Source organism: Sabethes cyaneus, chromosome 3 (assembly GCF_943734655.1).
Source record: "Sabethes cyaneus chromosome 3, idSabCyanKW18_F2, whole genome shotgun sequence".
In the NCBI taxonomy this organism is placed as follows: Eukaryota; Metazoa; Arthropoda; class Insecta; order Diptera; family Culicidae; genus Sabethes; species Sabethes cyaneus.
In genome coordinates this window covers 236,984,801-237,010,939 of record NC_071355.1, presented here as the reverse complement: position 1 = coordinate 237,010,939, position 26,139 = coordinate 236,984,801, and the positions used below count along the sequence as shown (strand labels likewise).

Below are 26,139 nucleotides of genomic sequence, written 5' to 3'. Positions count from 1 at the left end.
TCAATTTACGACTACAGACAATTAATTTTACTAAATTTTTTTGTTCATTTCCAATGTTTTTTTGCTCCCCGTTGTTTAAAGCAAATTTCAATACAGACGACGTAGACTTCAAAAATTATTTTCAATAGCTTTATTTCCGAGTCTGCGCATATGCGCAGCGATATGCAAATTCTTGATTGATTAAGTGGGACGGAGAAAATGTGTCATGTCTTATCTTAGTGCACCACTTGTAAAAGCAAATTCGATCATCCAATGCGATTCGGAATTTAATTTTAAATGCTCCAGCATCGATTCAAAACCATGAACTGGAACAATCGAACACATGGTTAGTATCCAGCTGAGTTAAAGTGCAAATGCGCTACAAGAACCGTCACCATTATCTACTGATTTTGTTAGATAAATACTACCTACTTATGATTACGCCTTTAAAAAACATACATTATTTTGGCGCTTGATTTATCATCTTTCACGTCCAGATACTCGGTCGGAGGTTCAATTGGGAAACGGTGAGGATAGAATTTCTCTACTGTTCTGATAACAAAATGCTGAATTTGTTGGTAAAGTATCAAAGAGCCGAGCTGCAACCGTCAGTTAGAACATTTTAAACCGTGTGTTTACACACGCCGATGCCTGGCGGAGCCACAAACCTCACCGGATAAAATGGTCCACTCTGTTTTCCACCGTTCAAGATAACCACTCCGCTGCTGGCGCTGGCTGGCTGGGAGGAAAGAACCTTTAATGCTTACCAACAGGAGCATCCTTGCTTCAATGAGCGACATTGTTTGACTGCGACGGTATAAAATAAACAAAACCAAACATCTTACTTCAACAGTTCAGCTCGGTTCAGCTCCGGATTCAGATGTAGCGCACCTTGTGGTTTAAGAACACAACTCGTTTTCATTGCTGCAACGGCTGCAGCAGCAGGCAGCAAGCATCCAGCATCCAGCTCTCCTTCTCTCGCGCGCACCAACGGACGACGGCCGTTCGTTCTGAGTAAAAAGATGATGATCGAGGCACAGATAAACTGAAAATTCATTCAGTTCCGTGGCGGCGGTAAAAGCCCGTGATGCTAAAACCGTGAAACGATACTTCTCTCAGTTTCGCGTTCGCAGAGCAGACAGACAGTTAGCATTGTGCTGTGTGCTGTACGATTGTTGAAATTATTCCTTTTTAATGTACGTTGTTGTTGTTGTCTGTTGTCAGTGCTAGTGGCGCGGCCTTTCGGTTTAGTTGAAGTTTAGTTTACGTTAGTTAGGACAGTAATCTCCGATGCGAATGGATTCGACTCATCCTCCACCGTAATCAATCGTATCGATTTCAAAGTACGCACAGTGAAACAGTGTTGTTTGTATGTATTCTTTTTTTTTTTTGAAAAAAGAGATGATCGTTGTGAAAAGTGGTGCAGAGAAGCACGAAGAACACAAGAAAGATATCAAACCTTACAACATCAAATAGGAATCACCGCATGCCAAGGAAGAAGGGTATACAGGGAAGGAAAAACGGAATGTGAGAAGCCGAAAGTTATTGAAGAATGATTGTTTCATGTCATTCACACGGTGCATTCAAGACACTCAGACGGGCTAATTGGCGGACTGGAATTCCGTTGATGGATAACTAGAAGAAGTAGTGCCTAATAAATTTTAAGCTGACCGGTGGTGGTGGTTGAACTAGTGAAAAGAAAGGAATCATTTTACCAAAGATTTTCGCTGCATCCTATGCTGGAATCAGATGGCCTTTTCTGAATAGTTAGAAAAAATATTTCAATGTTAGGAAGAAAGTTTCGATATCAGCGGTCCGACCATGATTTCATTAATTGGTGTTGCGAAAATTGTCCTGCTTTGTTTCGTAATTTTATTTTTGAAAGTGAAATTGTGTATCAGTTTTGTTCCTACACGAAGAAGCATTGGTGATAGTGCCCAAGGCGGCGGTGATGAGTCACCACGGGCTGCGCTAGCCGGAAAGTCGGCTGCTCTGCAGCTAAATACATCGATGATTATTAGCAGCTTCATGAATTATAGTGCCAATAATAATCTTCACCAACACGCGTTCGCGCCGTCTGCGGCACACCACGTGCGCCATCAGAAGCATCGCCATGTGAAGAATCAGCCAGCCAGCACAAGCAAGGAGGTGCGAGCCCTTCGCGCTTTGAACAGAAACGACCATTCTGAAGTAGCCAACAATCGACTTAATGTTCATCATCATCATCATCATCATCATCATCCGTCAATTCACAACTATCGGCGAGTATCCCACGACGCCGGCAGTAAAACCCACAGGCATCCTAGTAACGGCAACGGGCGACTGCATAACCTCGGTACCGGCAATCCATCTTCGCTGGCGGCAACGCCAGATGAGCTCAAGACAGTACGGCCTGAACACGGTAATTTAAGGTGCTTGCATTTTAATGTTTTTACATTCAGTTAACCCTTTTTAGGTTAGGAAATAAAACAGAAAGCATAGAAAAATTCTAGGCTGATGTTAAAATACAAGCAAAGAACGGCGAGTCGTTTGAACGCAAACCTGTTCCTCACCTGCTAATTGATGGGTTGAGGTTGGAACCCACTTTTAGTAGGGAGTCAGCATGAACAATTGCTGTCTTCGATAGGGTTAAATCCACGAAGTTCTTGAGCAATTGCCGCGGAATGCTAGTGACACTTTTCAATAGATTTTTTATTGCCATCATAAACTTCTGCTTCCGTAGAGTAATTCTAGCCAATAAACTTTAAAAAGCCATAAACTTTTTAGTGCTGTACTACCGCTTACCTGAGTTCTCGGCTAATCACAATTTCGTAATAATAAATTACCTACAATTCAACAACTTTGTACTGAAAAGTTTTAGAAAACCAAACACTACTGGTTGTCATACAGGAAACAAACAAACTTTAACTATATTTTTCACAGCCTGCTGATCTGTGGACTGTGATAGCGACTAGCATGTCAAGAAATTAAACAAAAGGTTGGGCTATAATTACTTATCACAAATATACCGACCGATTATGGTAAAAACTCCGGGCTCCGGGTGCAATCAGATTTAAAATGAAGTTAAAATTGGACTAGAAATTAGACATAGAACTGGACTAGATATTAGTGAGGAAATAGGACATAAAATCAGACTTGAAATACGACATTAAATAATACTTAAATTTGGACCAATTTGGGCTTAAAGCTTTACCACATATTGAACTGAATATCAGACCCAAAATTTAATTTAAAATTTGACTTAAATTTAGAATAATTTGGACTGAAAATTTTACTTGCAATTAGACATGAAATCGAATTCAAAACGGAATTTGAAGTTCTTATTTGAAATGCCTCGTCTCGAGGCAAGACGCTGGTCTAACAGGCCAGTCGTCGTATGTTCGAATCTCGGCTGGGAGAGGCTGTTAGGGTTAACAGAATCGTAGCACTAGCTTTGCAACTGTCCTGTACTCTAACAGCTGCCTGCGAAGTCTGTCGTATAAAAAACAGAAGGTCAAGTTTCGATAACGGCATACAACACCTAGGCTATGCTTTATTTGAAATTGAACTTAAGATTTTAATTGATATTCAACTAGAGATTAGAATTGGAAATGCATTTGAAATTAGGCTTGAAATTGATCCTAAAATTGGAAATAAATAAGATTTTAAACTGGGCTTAAAATTGGACATGCAATTGGTCGGTGTTAAATCAGACCGGACCAAGCAGCAAAATTTAAAAAAAATGAGTTAATGACAGCAAACGATCAAGAAATTACAACTACAATTTACTCTACTACCAAACTACATCAAAGTTGCAAACAGGCTTGTTATGGGATGATTTCGAACGATTGTTAACTATAAACCATACAGAGAAACAAACTTTCAACGCGTTTTTCTCGAAATCAGAGTTTTGTCACTTGGTTCGGTCTGACTTAACACCGACCAATTGAACTTGAAAATAAGATTGACAAGGGATATTAACATAAACTTGAATTTTGACTGGTATAAACTTGTAGTTTTACTCAAACCGGATATAGACACGAAATAAGATAAGAAGTTTTACTTGAAATTAGAATTGTCCTTGTTCGTCTTATTCTTTTATTCACTTATTCACACATTTACCACCTTCCGTTTCAGTTCCGTCGTTTGCAGTCCACTTTTTGTTCCGTTATTTCTTTTTGTCTGTTCCGTTCTGTTGGGGTTTGCTCTTAGTTTCCATGCGAGTTTCCTCTTTTTCTTTTGTTTTTCCTTTTTTCTGTCCCGTATTTCCTATTCCATTGTTTCGTTTTTCTTCGTTTCCCGTCCTATGTTTTCTTTTTTTCAGTCCTATTTTTTCCTATGTTTTAAACTCGCTTTGAATTAATTTTTTCCCCGTTTTCCATCTTTTCTTTTTCCTCTTTTTTCATTTTCAATTTTGTCTTTATCCAACTCTTTCTAGCTCGTTTTCTTCTGTTTTTTCACTGTAGTCTGTTCCGTTTTTTCTCATTTTTTTACCTTTTCTGACAGAAAACAGAATGAAAGCTGTTTTTGTTTCGCTTTTTTCTTTTAACTCTCCGGGTTTTCTCTTTTATCTTTTGTGTTACGTCTTTTTCGTTTTTTTTCTTCATTTTTTCAATCCCATTTTCCTGTTTTTTGTTGCATCTGTCTCCTATTTTATTCCGTTTGACCTTTCTTCGCGTTTTCCTTGTTTCCTCTATCGGTTTTCAGTTTTCTATCTCTCGCTATTCTTTTTTCACTTTTGGTTCTTTTGTTTTCTGATCCGTCTTCGCTTGTCTCGTTTTCCCTCTTTTTTTTCTCTCGTTTTACCTTTTATATATCCGTTGATTCCTCGTTCCCTGATCTTTTTTCTTGTTTTCCTGTCCCGTTTTTCCTGAGCTCTGATTAATCTTCTCCGTTTTTTGTCTTTTTTCTCGCTTTCAAGCTCGTTTTTCCTCTTTTCTTATCGTGTTATTTGTCATTTTCTGTTACGTTTCGACTTTTTCCTTTTTTCGGTTCCGGTTTTCGTGTTTTTTTTTGCTTTTCAATTCCGTTTTTCTTTTTCGTCTTCTTCGTTCTTCCTCTTATTATGTCCTGCTTTGTCTCCTTTTATGTCACGTTCTGCTTTACTTTCTTGATCCCATTTGACTTCCGTTTTCAATTGTTTTCATTTTCTGTCCCGTTTTTCCTCTTTTTCTGTTCTCGTTACCCCATTTTACTGCTCCCATATTTTCTCCTTTTTGGTCCCGTTTTTTCTCCTTTTCTGTCCAGTTTATTCTCATTTTCTTTCTCGTTTGCTTTATGTTTTTTCTTATTTTTCTCTCGTTTTTCTTCTATTCTCTTTCGTTCTTCATCTTTTTCTGTCCAGTCCAGGGCTTTGTCCAATCCTTTTATTTCTACCGCAGTCATACCACTGCGCACTGCGTAGAATACGAACGCCATGCATAACACAACGAGCAGTTCGCTATAAAAATGGCAAAAATACCATCAAAAGACAACAAAAATGTCATAAAAAGATGACAAAGGTACGACAAATACAAAGATAAGGCTGAGATGACAACAAGACGGGGAAAAGGCAACGATAATGTAACGAATAAGATGATAAGATAAGATGACGAAAAAACAACGGCGAAAAGCAATAAATAAACGACAAAAAGACGACGAATCAGCACTGAACAACGAAACGAGGACGGGAATATGACGAAAAGTAAAGACAAGTAGTCAAAAGACATTGAAGAAAAGGCTAATAAACTATTGACGACAAAAATACCGTGAAAAGACGAAATGCCAAAAAAGACCCCAGAAAAATGCCAAAAAGCCACATGTTAAAAATAACGAAAAACAACTGCTAAAAAGACAAAAAGCAAACTGAAACTCTACACTCTTAAATGGGTTTACCCGTATATTGGTTGGATTTAGCCAAAACTTGGTTAAGCACAGAGAACAGACATTCATCTTAATTCCGCGGGATGTGTAAAAACCAAAATCGCCATATTGAAAGTATGTGGTAATGTTCCCGTTAGATGGCGCTCCTATCGCTAACAGAACGAGCTTTGATTACTTCGATTAGCTTTGAATTCGTACAAAACATTACAACGGACAGCGTTGCTACAGTAACTATAGTAAGTCAACCTTTAAAAATAAACAAGAACTGTAACCATATTTTTATGCTGTATATTGAGCTACGAAATTGATACCAAGCTATTATCAAATTGATAAAGTAACAGCAGTGTATTCGTTGTCAACGATGTTTCTTCCGCTCAACTTCAAATGTTCTTAGTTCCAACATATCCAACTTTATTACACTGTATTTTCATGGCAATGAAGGCTTAACGTTTGATAATCCCTTATGTGATAAGTTTCTATGAAGAAAAAGTTAAAAATACTGCTATTAATTGATGAGAACATAAAATATTTCTTTTTACCTACCTCATATCAAACACTTTTTACCATGCCCAAAAAGAATAAGAAAACATGTTTGTTGTCTTTCAATAAACAAGCACCATCGTTGCTAGAGTGACTGATATTGGAGTTGCCAGTTATTCAAATATGCAGAATATCGCAAGAAAATATATTGAATATGGGAACATGGACGAAGCGCGACTGGTGCACCCTGAGATAGATGTCGCTAATGGTTTGTTCAAAACTTTACACATCATTTGAATGAAATTTTATATGAACATAAATATCTGTTCTCTGTGGTTAAAGCTACACAAAATGCCCTTAAAGTGTACAAACTCAGATTTAGAGTAGTTTATTAACCAAAAAATTGGTAGTAGGAACTTAAAAGTGCCTTATTTGTCACAGAGAAGAATCACATAGTAGAATCATTTAAGAGTGAGTGTCCAGCATTCCACGAGTGATAATGGCGGCTGATGGATACAACTTTCTGAAGGGCACAGTTCGGATTTGACATTCAATGCAGGAGCGGCTACTGCGGTTACTATGGAAGCCGCTACGGTTGTTTCCTGGTTGAGTGAAAAAATGTAAACATTGCTTAGTTTTCGCAGACCAGCCGAAGAGGAATTTAGTTGAATGCAAGAAAGCGTACGCATTCACGCAGTCACAGTCAACTTGCGATCCCTTTTCAAGCTCTGGTCCAGTCTCCTCGTTTTTGCCTCCTTTTTCCTCCCTTTTTTACATTTCTACTTCTTAATCCTTTAACGTCTCGTTTTCCCTTCCATTTTGTCACGTTTTTGACGTAGGACTACGTCTTTGTTTACTATACTGGGACTGGGTAGCACTTTGTGTAAACGAAAATAGAAGTATAACGTTTGAATGAAAGATTTCAAATGCTAATAACTACTAAACTATTGAACGAAACTGAACAATTTATATGTCGTTGGATAGATAAAATGACCAGCAATTTTATGGAGGGATAAGAGAGCAATTTTATGCAGGGCAGAAAAGAGGGGGGAGGGGCTCCTATACAAATGAAATACAATATTCCTCAAAACTCGAGAACTAATCAAGCAAATGGAACCAAATTTGGCATTTGGGGATTTTAGAATGCAGGATTTTTTTTCTATGGTATTCGGAGACCCCTTCCCCTTCCAAGAGGTGGGGCTCCCATACAAATGAAATACAAATTTCCTCATAACTCTAGAACTAATCAAGCAAATGGAACCAAATTCGACATGTGGGGGTTTCAGAAGGCAAGAATTTTTTCTATCGTTATTTGAGACCCCTACCCTCTTTAGGAAGTGGGACTCCTACACAAATAATATACAAATTTCCTCATAACTCAAGAACTAATCAAGCAAAAAGAACCAAATTTGGCATGTGGGGATTTTTGGAGGTAAAAGTTTTTTCTATGGTGTATTGAGACCCCTTCCCCTTCTAATAAGGGGGGCTCCCATACGAATGAAATACAAATTTCCTCTTAGCTCGAGAACTAATCGAGCAAAAAGAACTAAATTTAGCATGCGGGGTTTATTGAATGCATGAATTTATTTTATGATGGTTTGAGTCGTAAGAGGTCTCACGTCTATGGTAGGAGGATAAGGACTTTCATACAAATAAAACAGAAATTTTTGCGAATGTTCCATATTTTCTGCTATGTTACAAGCGGTAAGCTGTGAAAGTAAACTAGTAAAACCTTCTCGAAGCGAAAGCCAGCGAATCAACGCCGCTAACTTACGTGCCTGTTACCACGTTATTCACGACAAAAGAGAAGGACATTCGAACGGCACGTCATATTTGCGATGAACGTGCTTTGGCTTTAATGTTATTTGTAACCAATGGTCCTTTCAAAGGCCACAAACGAGTTAAAGTAAGATTATTGAAACATGTCAAGTTACGCATAATCATATTTAAAACAATTATCTGTGGGCTGGTCATTCATTACTATTTCAACCTTTATGATGCACATAAGTGATTTTTAAAAGAAATCTCTATGTCTCAAAGGTTCAAAGGACGTTTCAAAGCCACCATTGCATTTAATGAAAAATTAAATCTGAATATTTCGCTCTTCTCTTTTGAACATTGACTTAAACACGCACAGATTCTTATAAACATACATATAGCAGAAATGCACTTTACATTAGTCTATGATTTATTGATCTGATATAGTCCTACGTCACCCTTAGGGCTTGTAGTTTTTCTCTCGTTTTTCTTTTTTCGTGCCAAGATTTATTCTTTTCTCTCTGGCGTTTTCCCTTTCTCGATACCATTTGTCCAGTTTTTGTCACATTTTCTTTCGTGCTTTCCCTTCTGTCTCATTTTTTTGTTTTTTTTTTCTGGAGAGCAACAAAAGTTGGACTAGCTCTAAATCCATCTATGAATATGCTAAGTATGAGAAACTGTTTGCTCTAAGAGAAATTTTTGAATTAGGTTAGAAAATGAAAAAAAAATTTCCATGTGACAGAACATAATTTTTCAACTTTTCTTTGTAGTTTTCCATCACCACACCATCACTTAACTTAAAATTGGACTTAAAATTTGTAAAAATACAAATGAATTGGTTTTAAATTAAGCTTGACACTAGACTTCATATTGGAGTTGAAAGATGTAAATGTGTGACTGTAAATTATACTTGACTTACTTACAACTTACTTTACCAGCTGAGAGTCAGGGTGGCTCTGGCCGTATCATGAATTCCTCTCCATTGTACTCGGCCCTGGGCCACTCCTGGGTCGCCAATTCGTTGCGCGCCTCGACACACGAAAGTCGGCTTCAACTTGGTCGAGACATCTAGCACGTTGGGCCCATCTATTCCTGGTGCCGGTGGGGTTCTTGAAGAGTACGGATTTCACTGCACAGTCGTCCGGCATCATTGCGACGTGGCCGGCCCACCGTAGTTTCTCAACTTTTGCCAGGTGTACGATGGGAATCTATGGGAATCGGCCCGCTCAGTTAGCTCCGGGGTACGATGGTGCTCGTGATTCATTCCGTTTGTACTCCGCCAAAAGGAGTCCGCAACATCTTCGTTCAAATATGGCAAGTGCATGTACCGTGAAAGCACGTAATTCCGATCACCTAAGGCATGATTCTTCTTTGAGTCCCTACTGAAAAATATAGCTTTGATATTTATTAACACAGTATGTGTCTTTAGCAAGTATTTTCAATTATGTTTCATGGAAAAAAACTAAAAGGCCTAAATTATTTACCGAAAGTTAAAAAAATGCATCTTAGTATGATGCATCAGTGCATCTAATTCCGATCATCAATTATAAGGGGTGATTCTAATTCCGATCACAGGTGTATCTAATTCCGATCACGTCATGATGAGCTGTTAAAGCAAAAAACTTTTGTCAACTCGTACCATATGGATCGGAAATGTGTTGCTTTTATGTAGTTTGACGACAATCCCCTTACCAGTCATCTTCTGCTTGCGTTAATGATCGTTATTATCATTAGCTTAATATTCATAAAATTTGTGTACTCAAAAGATCGGCAAGCGGATTATAAAACTTTCCACTTCTTTTATCTTTGTTCAACTGTCACAATTACAATAAAATTAAGTCACTTCGACATTTTCATAAAGCTTTGATCATAAATAATAGTAAAAATCAAATCAGAAAGGTTGTGTTCCAGACATGACTGCTAGTTGGCGTAGAACTACGTGAGGTTGGTTTTCACGAAGAAACCTGGAATATTAAAGAAAACTTTTTACACCATATTGGTACATGTGTAGCGTAAAATAGCGTAAAGTGAGAAAAAACAAACAATATAATAATAATATTATCTTGCTGTACCGTATTTATGGAAGGCGAGCTATTTTGTGATATCAGAAACGAATATTTTTACCAGTGCCAAAGTCGGAGTATTTCAGTATAGAAATTTGCCTCACGCATCCAGCTATTAACAAAGTTCTAGGAGAAAACTTAAGTCCTCAAAATAATATGTTATTGTTATATTAAAAGAACACGCATTAATAAGATAGTTCATACTGCGCTGTTGCTGTCGCTTGTTTGCAGCGTTAGAAAAGCAAAACGTCTGAGCCTTTCAGTTGGCTTGGAGGTACGGCACTGGTTTAATAACCCGATCAAATGAATATATCAAATTTATAACAGGATGAGTTCTAGATAATAAGTATTTTATAACAAAGTCTCCTTTGCGTTTTGTTATAAACTTGGTCTCGTTAGCAGTTGAAATAACTAAAGTTGTAACAAAATTTGCTCAAGGCATATCACAAATATATCAAACTAGCTGAACCGACAAACTTCGTATTGCCACAAATTAAACTGTGTTGTACATAAATCGTGAATCTCGAAATTACATTTGTTGTACATAAATCGTGAAATCATTACAAACCATTTCGCCGAATACCTTTTTGCGGAACACCAATTCTTGGTTGACCATAACGTGGAATATAGAATTTCGCAGAATACCATTTCGCGAAAAACCTTACATGGGATGTACCATTTCACGGAAAATCTTTTCGTAGAAAGTACAATTTCGCAGGGGTGACCCAACTGATGGAACGTAATAGAGGTCAGTAGATCTAGGAAAATAAATAAACCTAGATAGAGGTGATCTCTACGGGGGACTGTCTCCCCGCAGTGGCCGGCGAATCCGACGGCAGGTCGCCGGCAACACTCGCGGCCTGTGGCCGTCTCGCGCTGAATTATCTAATGTTACTATTGATAGTTTTTGGTGGTCTTGTTATTGATTAATGTTTTATGAAAAAGTCAAAAATTTCTCGAGTTCGATTAGTTTTTGAGTTACGCAAAAATTTCTGTTTTATTTGTATGATAGTCCTTATCCCCCTACCACAGGGGTGAGGGGTCTCAAACCATCATTAAAAAATCCTGCCTGCAAAACCCCCCACATGCCAAATTTGGTTCCATTTGCTTGATTACTTTTCGAGTTATGAGGAAATTTGTATTTCATTTGTATGGGAGCCCCTCCTCTTAAAAAGGTAAGGGGTCCTTATTCATCATAGAAAAAAATCATGCCTCCAAAAACACCCACATGCCAAATATGGTTCCATTTGATTAATTAATTCTCGAGTTATGAGGAAATTTGTATTTCATTTGTATAGGAGCCCCCTCTCCTAAAGTGGGGAGAGGTTTCAATTCACCATAGAAAAAAATTGCCTACAAAAACACCCACATGCTAAATTTGGTTTCATTTGCTTGATTAGTTCTCGAGTTATGCATTAATTTGTATTTCATTTGTATGTGAGAGCCCCTCCTCCTAAAAAGGTAAGGGGTCTAAATTCACCATATAAAAAATTCTTGTCTCCAAAAACACCCACATGTAAAATTTTGTTCCATTTGCTTGATTAATTCTCGAGTTATGCAGAAATTTGTGTTTCATTTGTATGAGAGCCCCCCCTCTTAGTGGGAGGAGGGGTCTCTAACCGTCATAAGAACCTTCCCTGGCCCCAAAAACCCCTATATGCAAACTTTCACGCCGATCGGTTCAGTAGTTTTCGATTCTATAAGGAACATAGGGACAGACAGACAGACAGAAATCCTTTTTTGTAGGTATAGATTATGATATAATTTTATCTAGTTTATATCCATATGAGTAACAAAAATCAGTATTCTGTCTTGCTGTATAATCAAATTGTGACAAAGCGCTTTATAAGTAACAGAACAACATAGAATCTTGGTAGAAACATTTATAACAAAGTTTGATAGAAATATCAACTTGAGCAATAATTCAGTAAGATTTTTGCTAGAATCATCTGATCAGGAAGCTAGACGTCACATTTTCGAATCTCGACTGAAAGAGTCAAAGGATTTGACAGGCTACGAAGTCTGTCGTATAAAAACAGAAGGTCAAAATTCCATCAAATCGGAATGTAGCACCTAGGCTATACTGTGCTCTGTAGTAAACAAAAAACACGCAAGTTTATTTTGCTTCTTTGTCTTGAATCAGCAGCAGCCACAAGCTTGATGCTTGTGAAGATGCAGAGAATTCCCTTGTCTTTATTAGCAACAAGTATTGGACTAACATTCCTTCCCATCCAACCCGTATTGATCATCCTTCCCCGGACCCATATCCTTCCCATATCCTTCCCCGGACCCGTATTGATCAGCACGCAGGGATCTGATAAGGTTGCACAAAAAGGAACAGTGCGCTGTCCTAAGCATGCTTTTTCCAGCCATCATTTTGCAATTTTCATCGGTCCTGGTCAATAACGGAGTAGCAGCACACGGGCGGAATCCTATGCTTGTGCCTATGCTTATGCTTGCTTATGCTAATCAGCCACAAGCTTGGTGTGTGTAATGGTCGTCCCTGCCTGGTAAGCAAGACTATCATACGGAAAATGTATGGAGAATTTTTAGCTTGAAAGCTTTCGTTAATTTTCACTATTTAGCGATTGGCAAACAATCTTTTCAAGAAAGCCATACAACTGCTGCATCGTTTATGATCAAAACCCGTTTTAAATTGGAAGAGCTATTAGCGTTCAAAACTTTTCATTCTTTCGTGACGGTGGCTTAACGCCAAATTTTTGGTTGACACCTTGCCGTAAGACGTAGTCCTACGTCAAAAAATTTCGATAATCCTGCCATGTTATCATGTTGCAATCAATCCTAAAATCCAAATAGTAACTTCGTTCGCTTGCATTTTGCCAGTTTATAACTTTGATATAGTGATCGGAATTAGAAGCAGAAAAAAATGATGTTCATAATTCCGATCAATTTACTTTAATGGAATAAATTCCGCAAATTCAGCATTTTTTCAGCCAAATTTGATACAGAACGGTTATATATGCTTGTATCTATTAGTTATCATAGAATACCGAAGAAGGTAATATGTTTTCACGCCCCTATGATCTTAGCAAATTTGATCGTGCGCTTAGCACTTCGGCTAAGAAAATACATTTTGATGGCGTTTTTTGCTTCTGCCTGTCGAATTTAATTTATTTTGAAGTGCACGGTGCCCCAAAGGCAGTCATTTTTCAACAACTGACACATAAACACATAGCACAATAACTAAGCGTGCTCTTTCATTACAGATTTTGGCACAATTTTCTAAAAATTAACTATTTAGGTTGAGTGATCGGAATTAGGAGCTGATCGCAATTATGTGCGGTCACGGTATGTCTTCCGTAAGTAAAGTTACTGTCTCAAGTCCGTAGAGGACTACCGGTCTGATTGGCATTTTGTACATCGTCAACTTTGTAAATTATACCTGAAATTGAACATAAAATCAAAGTTGATATTAGACTTAAAATTGCACTTAAAGTATCAACTGAAATTGGACATGAATTGGATTTTAATTGCTCTTGAAATTGTATTTGGATTGGACTTGAAAGTAGACTTAAAGTTGGAAATTTGGAATTAAATTAGAATTAAATCTGAAATTGTGGACGTCTGGGTTACAGAAATTAATTTGTTTTACCCGAAATTTTACAGAGAAGGTGGAGTGTGCGCTCCAGCCTGGGCACGCTAGTGCCCAGGTATCAAACCAACTTTAACTATGTTTTTCACAGCTTACTGATTTGTACTGTGGTGACCCAAAACTTGACACGTACGGAAACGTGTATTTATTTTTTTTTGTCTTTCAGTCACAGTAAGCTACGGTTTATGCCAAGGTGCTATCAACACGTATCATTAATTATCCCGAAATTTATCTCTAGTTTGTAAGGGAGTGTTTATTTTAGAACGCAACATCGCGGGTCCACGACGACAACGACGACGCGATCTGTCAAGACCGCCAGCAACTCGCATTAATTTCGGGATCAAGTCTGCTGCTGAAGCAACGATTCCGTTATATGGGCAATCTTTGGTTCATGTCGGTCATAATTCATCGATCACCCAGCCAGCCACCCAGCAGCATCATACCGTAGTGCGTTTCTCTCTTCCATTTGTCAGGTCACCGGAGGAGGCTGGCAGGCAGCGTAGCAAAAGGATGCCTTTTTAATCTGACACAACCGGCTTGTTCAGTTCAGTTCAGTTGTTTCATTTGTCTAGCTGTGCAAATATATTTGTGCATACGTACAAACGAAGAATACGTTACCCAGAAGTGTTGTCGTCGTGATTAAAATATTAGCTACAGTTTGTTTTACTTGCACTTATCTGTGCGCGGTTACGCGTTCATGTAGCACACATTTTCCAACGACCGACTAAACAATATAGTATGTAAGTACTAGTCACAGTGTGTTAATTTGTCTAACGACGTGACTTCCCGTTCGGGACGGGATGACAATCATCGACATTTTTCGGCTCTGCTGCTGGTATAATTGAGCTTGTAACCGCGTGCCGCGGCCACTGTTGAAAGCATTAAGTAATTATTACAGCGTCCGTTGTTGTAAGCATTTTTTAATTATTCTTAAAGTATGCACGAGAGCACCATCAACGGCAGCTTCCCGTCAGACTTAAATGTTAAATGGAATGAATGATGAAAGTTGAACCTGCACCGTATGCAATGACGATACCACAAAAATTGGGTTATTGTAGCGTGAAATGGAAGATCAAATTTCTGACCCGGTTCAAAAGGAAAAATTTCAAACAGAAATAAGAGCACATCGGTGAAGTGAGAAACAGTACACAACATAAAGATAATGTTCATACACAAAAGACGTATCACCGTACTAGGAAACCATGTAATAAACAAAGAACGGTTTTTTTTGCCAATGAGCTGTCGTTGGAACTAAGACAGAAAGCGTATTCCTAGAAGCCGAAGAAGATGTTTGATTTCAACTCAGATTGTAATAAAAAAAAAGCCTTGCAAGCGAAGGTGGTTCAAGAAATCACAGCAGAGTAGGTTTATTACCTCAAAGAATAGTTCAGAAAAACGTTTACCATAACTGATCATTAATCAGTTGACTAACATAGCGGTCAAAGATCAAACCAAATAGACGTAATTAACTCTTAGTCTTTCTGTTGAGCCGTAGTAAGCTGGAAACCTTCAGAAAGTTTAACGAGCTTATTGGCGAATCATTAAACAATATTTGTTTTTAGTAACGCTATGCTCTCTGTCAATTCATTTGCCGTAAAATTGCTGTTGAACGGTTTTGCAACAGAGTTTATGTTTCTATCCGCAACTTGGGGCAAATAAGTACATGTATGGCGAACACAAACATTGGCTGTATACCTACAGCCATTCGATTTTTTGATTACAAGCAGATGCAATCATCCAAGTAATGACGAGAAAAATATTTCGCCATGTTTCGCCAAAAAATATTGCCTTTGATGGAATGCCTGTTGATTGTGGTTACTTTGTCATAAAACGAGTAAATCTAAAAACTATTATTTCAACTTGGGAGTACCCACAAACAATAGTAGTGCCCCACCCCATCTCGAGAAGACCCAGCGAGAAATAGAACTGCTAAAGACCAATAGTGCCGCTAGAATGGACCGACTCCACACCGAACTCTACCGAATTAGCATAGAACTAATGGATGGAAGGACTTGTTTGTTCCATATATGAAAAGGTCGATTGGTTTGTTTGCACTGATATACCAAGGTAAACAAATTCGTATTCAAAAGTATTTCCATCTATCGCCGTTCCAAATTTCGTAATGATGGTACCGCTTCTCTGCACGCATGCTCTTTGAATAGCCACTTCCAATACAATCTTGAAGAACAAATTCGATAGTGCGTCACCTTGCTTTAAACCATCTGTAATGGGGCGGGATGGGTTTTACTGCAGGGAGCAGTGACAACCTTCACTGCCTTGAAGGAGCGTGTCTTAGAATCAATCCAGGTCCGGATAGAAGACCGCAGGGCAGGTCCATGCAACGCTCAACTAAAACTTACGGACGAAACACCAACAAACTTAACATCGGTTGAATCCGTACGGCCGACTTAACAGGGAACAAAAGCTACCATCAGGCCAGTGCAGTATCCCCTAGGCTAAATCGCGAACCGATATCAAAGAAATGAACACATTTGGAGACTTTCACCTTTCGAGAACACATTGCTTATGGGAAACACCGCTTAGTTTCGTTTAGTTGACCTCTGCTTGAATTTGAGTTGTACGCATCGTCCTTATCAGTTTTTATTAGAAAACTTTGTTCAAGCATAATGCGCCATAGCTCATTTCGTTTAATTAAATCGTACGCCGCCTTGAGGTCTATAAACAAGTGCCCAGCAAACAATTTGATTTGTAAATCTCAGTTGCAACTGAGAAACACGACATCATAACTACACAAAACTACACGACTAGGTTGAAATCGACGTTGTCGATACGTTCAACGAATTAGCGACTAATAGTTCAGGTACTCAGGACCGAGTGCAATGGAGACAAATTCTTGCTACAGCATGAGCCACCCTGGCTAGATGAGAGCCCGCTAGATGAGAAGGAGAGGGATGCACAGGACATTCAATGCATTCTCTTCCATGCCAAAACGAATCTTAGTATTACAGGGGCGTAGCCAGAAATTTTTCAAAAAAAATCTGACATAGCCTAACCTTAAAGAGATTATTCAGGAAATGGGGAATTATTTTCAATCATCAGAAGCTATTTTGGTTTATATTCGGGGTTCTTTATTTGACAAAAAAAATCGATTTGATATAAAAGAAGATAAATGTTGAAATTGCGCCTCCCAGTTGGCATCGTGGTACGTCGTATATTCCAATCTCGACTGGGAGAGACTATTAGAGTCAATAGGATTGAGTCCCTTCCAGGCGCGGCAGAAGTCGAGACAAGTTGACAGCTTATCCTGCGTGCTTTTCAACATCGCCTTTGAGAAGATGATCCGGCGAGCTAAACCGAAACGAGAAACTCAATTTGCAGTGGACTTAGTAACCTTTTAACCTACGGAGATGACTTTGATATTGTTGACCGAAACTTCGCAACGGCAGAGGCCGACTTCGCTAGACTAAAAGCAAGGGCTAGTATGATTGGGCTAGAAGTAAATGCGTCGCACACCAAATACATGATTGGTAGAGGCTCAAAGTGACGAACGTGCACTTTTCGTGGACGGTAATCGTTGACGGTGACGAACCAGAAGCGGAAGATGAGTTTGTGTATTTGGGATCGCTGGTGGCCGCGGATAACACAAATTGCAGCGCATTCAAGCAGAAAATCGAGTCTAGTCTGCCCTTCGCAGAACGCTTCCATCCGCAAGCAAACGATAGCCACCGTACGATGCGGACAAAGTACACAGCCCTTATTAGACCGGTAGTTTTTATGGATTGGACGATGCTCACGGAGGACATGCCAGCCTTCCGGACGATATTTGACGGAGCAATAACTGGAAGCGGAGAGCGGCGGAGGTACACTAGAATCTCTTTTTACGTCCATTCATTCTAGGTGATTTCTATTTGCTTCAACATTAAACCCCCAAGTCCCCCGCCCCCGTCGCTACGCCATGTAGTATTATAATTGCCAGACCCTCTTGGAATCTACCGACTTCACGTGAAAGGCACTCAAGGCATCGAAAAATATAACCAAAGCTTTGCCTGTCAAGGGCAAAATGAAGGAAACCGATTTATTTCAAAAATTTCTTAGGTATCTTGGCGTAATCGAATTCGTTGAAGCTGGAACTGCCCTGAAGTACTGAATTTGATCTATTTATCACTCTTCGTCTCTTTACTAATTAATGGTTTCTGTTTATGATACGCGAAAAGGTGGCTACAGCGTCGTAATCAATGTTAATAATGATGAACATTATGGAATGAAATTTCCTTGACAAACCAAACTACTGGGCTGATTCTTTTGTTGTGTAGTCGGTCAGTAAACTTCGTAGAAGTTAACCTAGGTGTAGTGGTTAGCATTTACGCCGAGGACCTGGGTTCAAAGCCCATCCCGGTAGAAGTCAAGAGTGACTATTATCGAAACAAAAAGCTTCGTTGTATATTACAAAGTTATCAGGGATGATTATCAGTTTTATTTCCGCTGCAACGGAAATGAATTTCAGCATCAGTGCCTGGAACCGAAAATACCGGTATTCTCGCACGCCAGTACCGGTATTTCGGTACTGGAAAATCGGTCGGTAGTACCGGTATTACCGGTTCCGGTACTACCGGTATCCCATCCCTACTCCTAACATTCCAGGTATCGAGTTTCCAATATTCGTTGTCCTTTTTCTTTTACCTGGGTCCATATCAATTATTCCGTACGGCTGCGCTGCCTAGTTTCGCGGACAGGGTTGCCATCTTGGGTATAGCTGGCGAGACACAGCGTCTCATAAGTCAGCCGCCCGCTCTGGATCAGTCACTGTTATATGCCGCCTCTAACCTGGAGACAGATGCCGATGGCTCAGCCGCGTTGGTTTGTCCCGGAAACCATTTCCGTGCATTATTTACCATAGCAGTTCGCGCTTGACTGTATCGCATGCTGCCCTGAAATCTACGAAAATATGATGCGAGGGCACGTTGTATACTTTCGACATTTCTGGATGATTTGTTGGAGAGTGAAAATTTGATCTGCAGTCGCACGGGCCCCCATAAGGCCTGCTTGATAGTGTCCTACGGAATCTCTTGCTATTGGGGATAGACGACGTAACAAAATCTGAAAGAGCACATTGCTGGCGGCGTTGATCAACGTAATGTCGCGGTAATTACAGCAATCGAGTCAATCGGCCTTTTTATAGATGGGACAAACCACTCGTTCCTTCCACTTCTTCGTAGTTTCTCCTCCTTTCAAATCTTTGAAATCATTAAGTGAAGGGCTGTTGCTAGTGGTTCTTTGCCATTTTTGTAGAGTTCTCCCTGGAGTCGGTCCTTTCCGATGGTTCTATTATTCTTCTGACCGATTGCTCGCCGGAACTCTTTGAGTTCGGAAACCGGCATGCAGTTATCGTTTGTAGGCTCCGAGGTTAATTTTCGTTCTGTTTCCTTTTGTTATATTATCATTGAGATTCTCATTGAAGAACAGCTTCCATCTGGCGACCATCTAGCGCTCGTTTGTGATCAGGTTTCCCTGCAACGTCACCACACATATCAGGCTTCGGTATGTGTCCTTTGGTTAAACTTCTCATAGAACTTACGCTTCTTATTCGACCAGAATAGTTGTTTTTGCTCTGCACGATCATTTTTCTTCTTCACGCGTTTTTTCCTTCTCAGAATCGCGGTCAACTCTTCCGCGCTCGTCAATACTTGGCCAAATTCTCCCTCGTGGCAATGCTTAGATAGTTTTTCCAAGGTCTGTTTTTTCCTCTCCCGGTGCTTGCTGGCATTCCCCGTTAAACTAATCATTTCGTGGCACTCGAGGTTTCGTCACCTAGTATCGCAGTTGCGACCTCATTGACGGTCGAGTGTATCCTGTTCCATCCGTCGTCGAGGGTCGACTCAAGGCACCTAGCTTCAAAGCGGAGGATAGAGCTTCATCCAGTACGAGCGCGTTGCCTAATTGCCGGATGTTTAACTGAGGAGGACGGGTTATGGACGATAAGAATATGGTCTATTTGGTTCAATGTTCGTTGATCAGGTGATTTTCAGGTAGCTTCATGGATATCTTTGCGGAAAAAGAAAGTGCTTCTGATCACCAGGTCTCGGGAAGCCCAGCGGGTCTGCCTACGTATGGATAGTGCACGTTCATGATAGTGTGGTTGAAGAAACGGCCTTTTATCTTCATCGTACACATCCTCTAGTTGGTCGCTTTCCAGTCTATCACGCGATGCTGCATTCTGCCCATTACTACAAAACCCGTTCCCCCGAGCAGGAGCGAAGAGCAAAATAATATCAAAATGTGTTATTGGAAATCGAATAACTCATACCAAAATTTGGTCTTGGTTTGGCTGACATAGTTGGTAAAATAACAAAAAATAATATCAAAATTTTACTCCTTTAAGGCCAAAAAAACAACTACTTCTGTTATTTGAATAACAAAGCAATAACATGACTGTATTCAGAGTTTAGAATAACATATTTTAGTATTATTAAGGTATTGAATAACAAATGCAGTAGTACATGAGATATAAAAAAATCATTTTATAAAATATTTATAATCTAAAATCTCTTTAATCAATAAAAAAAATTGTATGAAATATATTGAATGTCATTTTAAGGCCAAAATAAGATATGATAACAAAATCAGTTATTAAACTCATCTTACAACCACTGTTTTAAATATCTACTTAATAACAAAATGTGTTATCAATGTATCTCCATAGCTATTCAATAACAAAATATACCATTACTAGAGGACCCGGCTACGCCATTCTAAAAAGGGGGTAAATGCATAATCCTGAAGATTTGTTTAATTGTAATTTTGCAACCAAGAGCTTTCTTTTTGACAACCCAAGATATTCCTGAATCATGCCGCAAATTTCTAATCCAACGCATCAACATTTGTGACTCGAGCAGCAAGTCCAACATAACAATTTGGGTTTTATTACCAACCCTTAAAATGGTAATGTTGGCAAAATCGTAATAAAATATCAGTGCAGTCAATCCAACTTCATCAGTTGAAAACTGGTCAGAAACCATAAACTTAGTGTAATCTCAACATTATTTTCTTCATATTTTCATTTCAACAATGTATTTTCTCTGCCTTTTCTTTTGTTTTTAAAATAAGTGTTATATTATCTTACTTTTATTTAATTTGACCCATTATCTAGGCTTCACCGATTTATTCTTAACAATTTTGTTCCAAATTTATCTTATATTTTAATGTGGACGGCAACACTCGCGAGTTCGATTACTTTACGAATATTGCAAATTCTGTTTAATTTGTATGATAGCCCTCCCCCCTTCTAGAGGAGAGAGGAATCTCAATACGCTATAGAAAAAAAATTTGCCTCCAGTAACCCCTAAATTCATTTGCTTGATTAATGGTCGAGATATGGGGAAATTTGTGTTTTATTTGTATTGGAGCCCCCCTCTTAGAAGAATGAGGTTTCTCAATCTACCATAGAAAAAATTTCTGCCTCCAAAAACCTTCACATGCTAAATTTGGTTCCATTTGCTTGATCAGCTCCCGAGTTATAAAGAAATTTGTATTTCATTTGTATGGGAGCCCCCCCTTCTAGAGGGGGACCAAAGAAAAAAATCTTGTCTCTTGAAACCCCTACATGCCAAATTTGGTTCCATTTGCTTGATTAATAGTCGAGTTATGCGGAAATTTTTGTTTTATTTGTATGGGAGCCCCTCCTCTTAAAGGAAGCAAGGGTCTCAAACCACCATAGAAAAAAATCTGCCTCTAAAAACGTTTACGTGCCAAATTTGGTTCCATTTGCTCCATTAGTTTCCGAGTTATGCAGAAATTTGTGTTTCATTTGTATGGGAGCCCCCCTTTCTAATGGGGGGAGGGGCCTCAAACCATGCTAACAACATTCCTCACATCATACGCAATGTGTATGCCAAGTTTCATCAAAATCCGTCGAGTGGTTTGCGAGTCTATACCGGACACACGAACAGCATTTCATTTTTATATATATAGATAACACAGTTTGACATTGTTTTTATATTATTTTGCTCTTTGCTTCTGCTCGGGCCAGGTCTTTGTTAGCTCTACCGGTCTGGTAAAATTGGAGAGCGATGAATGATCCTCAATCGGTTTATGGTTTTTGGCACTTTTGGTCTGCTCCGAACTATGTTTAAAAAGTTTTTAAGCGATTTTGGTTGTTTTCATATGATAAGCGAAAGCCAAAAAGTATGTTTGTTTTGGTGTTAAAATTATTGTTACGAGATCATACTAAAGGGCCAAACAGAATGCTGCGTCAACGCGTCCGTCAGCGTTATTCTGACAGTTTTCCCATGGGTTTACTGTCACATTGACGCTGACGGATGCGTTGACGTCGCATTCTGTTTGGGCCTTAAGGATTTTCACAGAATGTTTGAAGAGAAACATCTCTTGCGAGAAATTGGTAACAAAAAACTGTAATTGAACATAACTGTAGTGTAAAGGACGGGAAAATCATACAAATACGAAAACGTTATATTTTAGTCGAAAGCTCCATTACCTTGAAGTGATGAGGAAAGCCGTTCTATCTAGCTTTTCACGAGCGATAATGGCGGCTGATGGGTACAACTTTCTGAAGGGCACAGTTCGGTTTTGACATTCAATGCAGGAGCGATTACAGCGGTTACTATGGAAGCCACTACGGTTGTTTACCGGTTGATTGGAAAAATGTAAACATTGTTTAGTTTTCGCAGACCAGCCGAAAAGGAATTTAGTTATACGGAAGCGCAGTTTTGTGGTTAATCTTTGCTGAATTATTGTAACATTGATCCAATGCAAAGAGTATTTCACAAAACAATAGCTAAGAAAGCACAAAAATTCGCTTTCCATCAACTAAATTCCTCTTCGGCTGGCCTGCTAAAACTAAGCAATGATTACATTTTTCCACTAAACCAGCAAACAACCGTAGTGGCTTCCATAGAAACCCTAGTAGTAGGGGGGCTCCGTAACCGCAAGGTTACCGAGTCTGCTTTGACAAGCGAGTGGTCGTGGGTTCGAATCTTAGTAGAATCAAGCCATTTGATGTCAAGTGACTTTAGCATGGGTTTATTCTCAGGCCCCTCCATTTACCCTTCCTTCATGCTGAATTCTATATTTACCCTCTGAACCCTCTTGACAGTGCAAATGTCCCTCCTATAGTTTAAGTGTACTGGTCAGAGGTTCTCGAATAAGTTCTCGCCAGGGCTATAATATGGGATAGTACTAGCAGCGAGGAATAAGTGGGTAAAGTAGATCAAGCTTTGAAGGAAGGGTAAACCTCAATACACACAACCACGCATAAAATTTAATAAGCGTATCGCTCACTCAATAGCGATTATAGCAAAAAGAAATGCAGTGCAGGTCATACAGCAAACACCCGGGCGATATTACAATAGATCAACTATACTGGTCGCAGCAATGAGTCCACACATGGAAAAAACCCTTGTAGTAACCGCTCCTGCATTGAATATCAAAACCGAACTGTGCCCTTCAGAAAGTTGTATCCATCAGCCGCCATTATCGTTCGTGAAAAGCTGGATTCATACGTCTTATGTGGACCAATGGCATTAGTCCTTAATAAACTATGAATTTTAGTTGCGCAGAAATTAAAGTAAAGCTGAGTAAGTGCTTTATAGGTTCCAAAATTTTAGTTGCCACCTGTTAGACAGCAATTAAAAGCCAACCATAAAATTGTTTTCAAACTTATTTTACGTATTAGAAAATGTTATTGTATACACAATAAATAAAAATTCAGAAGAAACGATGGATCAAATACTTTGGAGTTTCTCAAAAGACTGACTTTTTTACGGGAGGTAAAGTTGTTTAAAAATGCAACGAAGTACCGTGCGTCCTCTTTTTCCTTGAAATCGATGGAGACGCCTTATTAGCCAACCACGATTATAGCGACAAAGTGAGTTGATGTATGAAAGTTCAAGCTGCGAACCCGCTCAAAGAGTATTTTATTAAAGACTCACACAATCTCTTAGTATCTTACAACAATTGTAGCGAACGAGACACCTTGGTCGTTCAAAAAGAAAATAAAAAACAACGAACTTGTGATTCATATAAGAACCCAGAAACTCAAGGAAAGAGTTAAACAACATGGTCAAATACATCCGAATAGATCTTAATCAGTTCTTACTAGGAATTCCTACGGAAGAAAACATTCGATTACTCATTTATTGCTAATCAATATCAGATTAGTTCTACAAAATAGGTAATCATCGTTAAATAAGTTAAAAGCATATTTTTCTATTTAATAACCTCTAATAACTATTTGTAGTAAACAAATCTCTGACAAGCGCCGTAATCGATCATACTCTTATGTTGTTTCGAAACCTTTGCGCCGCTTTGTTTTGGACCATTACTGTTTCCACTTTTCAAATGCATGTATAACATTCATAAGTAAACGACTTTTTCCGGCATATTCTGATCATTAATGCTTAGCTCTTTCCTTATTTCATCCCAACAGTCACGTAAACAAAAGGCCAAACATAAACAATCGGACAGCATCGCAGCTTCGACGATCTCACTCGTACTCGTACACAACTGTATCGCCTGCACCAGCGGTGCAGCCGCCGCATAGACTGAGAACTAATCAGAACGCCATTGCCACCAATAGAAAAAGAACAACAAGCGCTCACAGCAAACGATACTTTCAAGCACTGCTCAATAGTTATAGGCAAAATTCCCCATATAATAAAAAGCAGAATAGAATTGATTCGAATTTAATGACTAAATCGTTAGGCCGAGCAAACGGTAGCAACAAATGCTGGGGGACTAATTGTAGCAGGGCGGGTGTGCAGCAGCAGCATCGGCACCACATTGATGAGGATGAGTATGATTACGACGATGATGGTGATGAGGAAGATGATTATGATGAGGATGATGATGAGGACGAGGAACAGGAGCAGGAGCAGGACGAGGCCGAGGATGACGGCGATGGTCACGACGGTGATAATAGCGTAGGTGATGGAGAAGTTGATGACCGTAAAAATTCTAACGGAGATAATGATGCTAGGAAACATGTCGAAACACAAGGTGATGCTGGATACGGTATGACCATAGTTAACGGAAGTGCATTCAAACATAGCCATAGGCCGACTGTTAGGGGCAAGAAGGGCAGTGGAGAATTAAAACAAGACCATCAGGTAAACTTTAAAGTTTTTACATAATCTGAAATAGACTGAAGGGGTTACTATTTGTTACAGGATATTTCCTCTGCACTTGCTTTCACCCAATCAAGACCTTCCTTTGTACAGACGACAACGGAAGGAAGAAAAATTTTGAAGCATTCTCATCGAATGGGTATGTGGAAAAGTTCCAATATTTTACCAAAAAAAAACATCATAATCAAATGATTGTGTGTCTTTGTTTTATCTAGATATTTCCCGGCTGGCGTCCCATCACGCCAGCAAGATTCGACAGGAGGGTTCCTGCTCGGTTCCGCAGCCCAAGATGGTACCGGCATCGAACGATCCCACCAAACAGTACACACCGCACTGTACGATTCTGCATCGTTGCGGCGACGATGTCGGCTGTTGTCTGCCAACGCAAACCTGCGCATCCTCGAAGAACACCACCATTGAGCTGTACTTTTTTGTGGGTATTCCCCTCTTTAAGCAGAAGAAAAACAAAACAAAACAAACAGAATACAACATTTCTGAGAAATTTCTTAATTACTTACTCATCGCCCGTAGGTTCAAGCGGTAGGGTCAAGATCATCAATCGAAAGACTGAGTTTTATAAACCATACCGAGTGCGCTTGCATCAATCGGCACGAATCATCGGTGGCCGTTCATCCGGTGGCAATTGCTGGCTTATCATCGGGCACGGTGCCTGTGCCTGTGTCGGTGGCGGCGGCGGCACCGAATTGCACTTGCCCTGCGCTGTTTCAGCGAATGATCGATAACGACAATCGTTGCCGGTGCGATTGCTCATCGAGCCACCCGCAGTGCGATCGGTTCAAGCACGGTTTGGAACATTTTTCCATGGAAAATAGGAGGTAATGCAGCTTGCTTGTTTGATGTGTCATTATGACGACGTGCAAAATGATGCTTGTTTTTTTTAGGTGCATTAAGGATGGACGATGCCACGAGCCTGTTTGCGAGTATGGACACTACAACAAGGCGAAAGGAAAGTGTCCCACTAGAGAGGATAAACTGAGCTATTCCTACAAAGGTTAGGCGTGCTACCTTTGAGGGAGTTCTATTTTTATTTACAGTGCTGTAAATACTGTTCATCATAGTGGTGCAACAAAAGCGCCTTGAGATTCCTATCTGCCATATTATAATCACTGATTTTATGGGTAACTTTACCGATCTGAGAAAGAATGGACTGTATACGAATTGTAGTTTTGATGATGGATCTATTTATTTCGATGCTAAGCATATTTGATCAAATTTTAAGTATGCCTAACTGTGCTAAGTGAATCGTGTTAAGATTAATTTAGGCAAAATGATAATATATTATACA

At 39.3% G+C, this 26,139-nt stretch overlaps 1 protein-coding gene across 1 annotated transcript; it reads left to right on the top strand.

Annotated features, from left to right (window-relative positions):
- Positions 1 to 1,094: 1,094 nt before the first annotated feature.
- On the top strand, positions 1,095 to 26,139 carry LOC128744510 (uncharacterized). Its single transcript, XM_053841572.1, has 6 exons — positions 1,095 to 2,390; positions 24,137 to 24,815; positions 24,876 to 24,972; positions 25,049 to 25,266; positions 25,365 to 25,669; positions 25,736 to 26,139. The coding sequence occupies exons 1-6, from the start codon at positions 1,801 to 1,803 to the stop codon at positions 25,848 to 25,850; spliced, it is 2,004 nt and encodes a 667-aa protein (XP_053697547.1). The 5' UTR covers positions 1,095 to 1,800; the 3' UTR covers positions 25,851 to 26,139.